At 43.2% G+C, this 5,552-nt stretch overlaps 1 protein-coding gene across 2 annotated transcripts; it reads left to right on the top strand.

Annotated features, from left to right (window-relative positions):
* The first annotated feature begins 3,562 nt into the window (after positions 1-3,562).
* LOC309497450 (uncharacterized protein) lies at positions 3,563-5,274 on the top strand. Of its 2 annotated transcripts, XM_082167743.1 has the most exons (4): positions 3,563-3,968; positions 4,107-4,255; positions 4,360-4,484; positions 4,576-5,274. In XM_082167743.1, exons 1-4 carry the CDS (start codon positions 3,805-3,807, stop codon positions 4,591-4,593), a joined length of 456 nt encoding a protein of 151 aa, XP_082023869.1. In that variant the 5' UTR covers positions 3,563-3,804; the 3' UTR covers positions 4,594-5,274. The 2 variants fall into 2 exon arrangements, with proteins under 2 accessions (XP_082023869.1, XP_082023868.1); XM_082167742.1 differs by having other exon boundaries at positions 4,360-5,274.
* The last annotated feature ends 278 nt before the right edge of the window (positions 5,275-5,552 follow it).

The raw sequence follows: 5,552 nt of genomic DNA, 5'->3' as shown, positions 1-5,552 counted from the left end.
ACACAAAAAACATAAAACACAACATTACAAACTTCCCCTATTATTAACCAGTTTTACTTCATTTAATACATCCACAAAAGTTCTTATGGAGAATTAACAGAGGTTCAGTTCTAGGTAATGTTCATGCTTTAATGAATGTTTCATTTGAAATCACCATTATGGTAATTAATGTTTGCTAATCACCAACATTCTTGGACTTTGAACTGTCAAATTAAGTCTCTTTCAACAATTACAATAGCGTTTTGATAAAAACACTCATATATCACAGTTATTGACGTAAAATTATGATGTGAGCAATTACTATTGTTGTAGAATGTATGATGTGCATTTTAATTTGTTTATTTAATGCACCTTGCTGACTAAAAAGAAAGATGCAATGCTTATTTAATAATTTATTTGAATTGTAGATAAATGTTGCACTAACAATCCAAAATATGAATTAGTGTCAAGGGCAGGTAACTTGGATGTAATGGCTAATACAGAGTTATAATAATGTTTAATATTCAAGGAAGGAAGAGGACAGGGTCGGCTTGCGGAGACTGCGGGTGTTTATTGAAAAACAAAATAAAACAGGAGAAAACAAAGTCGTATAATCAAACTCAGTCCACTAGAATCAGCTGTCAATCAACATGTTCCTCGTGCTCATCCTCTCGGTGTTCTCTTCAAAAAACTATTTCCGCTGCGTTCAGCTGCTGCACGATCAGCCAGAGATCTCCGCTGGTCTCTCTCCCTCGCATCTCTTTTCCTCATGGCTTTTATCAGTCTCCCAGCGACAATTACTTAAACAAGTCATTTTGTCATTTTGTAGTTATATATCGTCCCCCAAGTCAGCTTGGCAGCTTCTTGGAGGAGCTTGATGTGCTACTCTCATCCTTCCCTGAGGATGGTACTCCTCTCATAGTTCTTGGAGACTTCAACATCCACCTAAAAAACCTCAGGCTGCTGATTTCCACACTCTGCTTGCCTCATTCGACCTCAAACGAGTATCTACTGCGGCTACTCACAAATCAGATAACAAATTGGAACTTATTTACACACGCTACTGCTCCACTGACCATACTGAAGGGGGTGGATTGGAATCCACTGCTGCTTCAATGTATATGTAATGAGTGATTATAATCAAGGTATTAATCAATATTTTTCCTTCTAAATATCAAATGAGTTGAATGACTTCTCTGGAGATTTTACTTTATTATAGAAGTTACAGTGTGATTACTGAAATGTTCTTTTCATGTATTCTTTAATGTCAGTATTTGATATTTGAATGCAGTAACAGTGCTTGCCTATTTATCCTGGCTTCCAGAAATTAAATAGGGACTGGTTTTTTGTTTGAGAAAGGTCTTCAACATGTTAAAACAAATAGGGGTCATTGAAGTCTATAGTTTAAGGGACCATTACTCAGTTAAGGCCTATATTTTCCATTTAGACTAAAGGGTCCTATATCCTTGAGAAAAAGAACTTATTATCTTGATGTTTTGAGACGAGATGTCACGTTAAACGGATATGAACCCAGATGCAGACAGTAATAAATGAAACATGGATTTATTAAACAGACAGAAAACAAAGACCCTCGAGGGGGCAAATGAACATTGACAGGACTAGACTAATAAACTTGACAATAACATAAGACTAGAACTAACAGGCAGGATACAAACTCTGATCACAGGAATAAACAGCTCACTGAACAGGAAGACAAGATACAAAACGAACAAGCACCGAGTAACAAACACAAGGACCTTAAATAAGAGACATTATCACCAGGGCACAGGTGACACCGATGAACAATCAAGACTAACGAGGAGAACAAGGGGGCGTGGTAAACAACACAAGACAACGCAATCACATGCCCAAAACACAGGCCATGTGTTTGCACACACACACACACACCATGAACAAATCTTGACATAACCCCCGTCTCACGGAGCGGCTACCAGACGCTCCACATGAGACATAACAAACTGTAACTCAAACACAAACCAACAAAACATAACTACTAACAACAATGGCAAACAAGAGTACATAATAACAGGATTGGGGTGACTCAATAAAAATAACACACAAGGGAGGGGGGGGTGGGGGAACAAAAGAGTTCATCGGCAGGGGTCCAGAATGGATCGGAGAAGCAACGGTCCTAGACTCACTGGACATGGCCGAGGGTTGAGGGCAAGAAAACCGAACAGGTCTGGGTGGAGACACATAAGGTACAGTCTTGGGGAGAACAGATCGGGGTAACACAGTAGCAGGGGTAACCAGGGGAACCACAGGGAACAAAACAGATGACTGTGACCCTGAGACAAACGGTGTAGCTGAAGGTTCTGAAGCTGGGACCGGACTGGGCTCCTTAGCTGGGACAGGGCTGGACATGTTCACCTTCCCCTCTACCTCAGCGTGGACAAGCCTGGACTCCTTGGCTGGGACAGTGCTGGACTCGGTCCCTCTCCCATCTAACTCAGCGTAGACTGGACTGGCCGCAGCGACCGGGAGAGTCGATATGGGTCCCGGAAAAAACTGGGATGGAGGACATGAAGCTTTCCTCCTTCTCCTCCTTGACCGCGGAGCAGAAACCATATCCGGATTTGTAATCGGTACTGGGACCGTTACAACAGATGGAGAGACCACCACAGGCAATGCTGACTCAGTAGATGCGGCTTCCGATGCAGACTCCCTCGACACCCCTCCTCCTTGCTTTCCGCGAAGGCTTCCAGCTACAGCAGGTGCTTTGGGAGTCGAGATGAAGGAAACATGGTCCCCAAGCGCTGCGACGGCCAGGGCGCGACCTTCCGGGACCACCGGCAATGATGAAGATGTCCTAGTAGGATCCTGTCGCTCTCCCCGACACACACAGTTCACCACTTCACTGAACGGGCGTCGGATCAGCCCCTCTCGTTCACACATAGGAGGAGGTGCATTGAGACCCGCGATGAAAAAGGAGTTTAAGAGGATCTCTGGCATGAATCCCCTCTTCTCATCCACCCTCTGGACATATCTCTCCAGGAACTCCTCTCCTTGGGGAGGAAACGGAGTCCTACCTCCCTTCATATCAGTGGTTAGCGTCAGCCACCATTCTTCGTGGTCCTCCGACTGGCCTCTTGCAGGAAAAGACATTGTCTGCTGGGTTCAAAAAATGGCTTGTTCGTTCTGTCACGTTAAACGGATATGAACCCAGATGCAGACAGTAATAAATGAAACATGGATTTATTAAACAGACAGAAAACAAAGACCCTCGAGGGGGCAAATGAACATTGACAGGACTAGACTAATAAACTTGACAATAACATAAGACTAGAACTAACAGGCAGGATACAAACTCTGATCACAGGAATAAACAGCTCACTGAACAGGAAGACAAGATACAAAACGAACAAGCACCGAGTAACAAACACAAGGACCTTAAATAAGAGACATTATCACCAGGGCACAGGTGACACCGATGAACAATCAAGACTAACGAGGAGAACAAGGGGGCGTGGTAAACAACACAAGACAACGCAATCACATGCCCAAAACACAGGCCATGTGTTTGCACACACACACACACCATGAACAAATCTTGACACGAGACTCCTGTTTATAGTTAGAGCCTGGCCAAATCCAACCTTGGAAAAGCTGTGTGTCGGTGTGTGTGTTAGTCTTCTTGGTTACAGGTTAAGGAACCACTGGCATTATTGGAGATTGAGTTGTTGTTCGGGACATGCTGGCACCCAGCAACCCAAATCTGCGACCTGGAAGGTCACGACGTGCCTGACTTCAGGGTCCGAGTGTCAGCTGCATAATCTATGGAGATATGCTTCAGTCTATCTGTGTATGTGTGGAAAATTACTATGTTTATCTCTGAGGACTGCCTTACTGAAAGATGTTCGACAGCGGTCTCCACAGCACCAGACCTTCTCCCTTGAGGCTTACCACTCTCTCATCTTGCACTTCGCGCCCAAGCACACAGGGTTTTCATACCTTGGGATGTATAGCAGGTCAGTGCTATCCAATGGAATAATACTGCCAATTATTATGCCTTTTATAGTAATAATAGTACCTATTATCATGCCTATTGTAGTATTTTGTCACACATTTGTCATACACAAAAATTTCTCAAATGTGTTATTTTGTAGGCTTCTCTTAGCGGCGCTGCATTACAATCACAATGCCAACCGCGAGACAGCACGGAGAAGTGATGGGACGGAGAAGTACTGCGTGCGGTATCCGCGCTTCAGAAAAGGTGCCCATGTGGTGCGTCCCATCAAAGAGGCAGCCTCATACGGTAAGCAGTGTCATGCAGTTCTATCATATTTTGAGATGGCGCACGAGACATCTGTGATCAGTGGCAATGATCTTTATACAGTATTATTATTATTATGTCTGCAGGTTATGCAACATCATTAATGAAGGCCCTTCGGGAAAGCTACACCAATTCACCTGCAGCTCTTCGAGAGGTTAGCGCCAATTTGTCCTCCGATGCACCCGCCCCCATCGCCAAATCCTTCGAACAGGTTCCTAAGGAGGAGGCCGTCAGCCTCTACCTAGCCCGGCAGTCACGCTACAAGAGAACCTAATTTCACATTATTATTTTTTTTTCCACAGACACGTCCACTGATTTAGTTGTAAGTATTTATTTTAGTTGTTAGTTATCTTCTTTCCTTCTGTCCCTGTCATCTCATTTGGTGGTGGTTTCCTGCATGCTGCATGTTTTGTTTTTTCTTTGTGTGCTGTTGCTTTGGTTTTACTTTGGACAAAATCATTACTTTTTTTCGTCTTTGTAAGTGGCAATAATTGTCGCTGTACCCCATTCAAGGGGTCCTGCATGTCTGCTCCTCTGTCTGTTATTTGCATGAAATTTGTTGTATGTAATTCAAAATAATTTACCAATCATTTTACCTGTGCCTTGTCAACCTCTGTGTGTGGTGTTGTCTGGGCTCACTGCGTGTCTGCTTGATGTGCTTTTGCATGTATCACTGCATATGCATGCATGAAATAGTATGTGTTTGTGTGTGTGTGTGTGTGTGTGTGTGTGTGTGTGTGTGTGTGTGTGTGTGTGAGTGAGTGAGAGAAAGAGAACCATCAGTTGACCCTCAGGTAAGACCACACTATTGCAGGCAAAAGAAACAATGTGCAAACGTTTCAGGTCTAGCCCTTCATCAGTGTTCCTTGTATGTTTTGTGCCTAACCATTTTTTTATATAGATTTGTTTACTTCCAACCTGTGTCTTTGTTCAGTAATATTTGTCCTTGTTCAGTAAATGTTTAAATGTTCAGTAACCATTACAAGCAATGCCAATAAACTGTTTTTTCTTATCAAAATTCATGTGTTCTGTGTACTTTATAACATTTTAAGGGCAATTGGGCGATCACAACAGAATAATTCATTTTCATCCAAACGAGGCCATTGAAAGCCCTGATAGGTATGGTCACCACTTTGGAATTGTTGTCTGATGGTTGAAACCACACAAGAGGGTAGATGCTTCCTTATACTCCTGCCTAAAACTCCATAAGCCTAGCGTATAGCCTGCCTGTACACAGTACACCAGTATTGCCTAGGGATAAGTAGGAAAGATTCTTAAG

Source organism: Leuciscus leuciscus (genome assembly GCF_965113295.1).
Source record: "Leuciscus leuciscus genome assembly, chromosome: 4".
NCBI lineage: Eukaryota > Metazoa > Chordata > Actinopteri > Cypriniformes > Leuciscidae > Leuciscus > Leuciscus leuciscus.
The sequence above is the reverse complement of the archived record's forward strand: the minus strand, read 5'-3'. Positions and strand labels throughout refer to the sequence as shown.

Excerpts from the sequence above, each read along its gene's own strand:
- LOC309497450 (XM_082167742.1), top strand. The coding sequence starts at position 3,805 with ATGTGTGGAAAATTACTATGTTTATCTCTGAGGACTGCCTTACTGAAA. Across the intron at positions 3,969-4,106 it reads TACCTTGGGATGTATAGCAG|GCTTCTCTTAGCGGCGCTGC; the intron begins GTCAGTGCTATC and ends GTTATTTTGTAG. Across the intron at positions 4,256-4,359 it reads CAAAGAGGCAGCCTCATACG|GTTATGCAACATCATTAATG; the intron begins GTAAGCAGTGTC and ends TTATGTCTGCAG.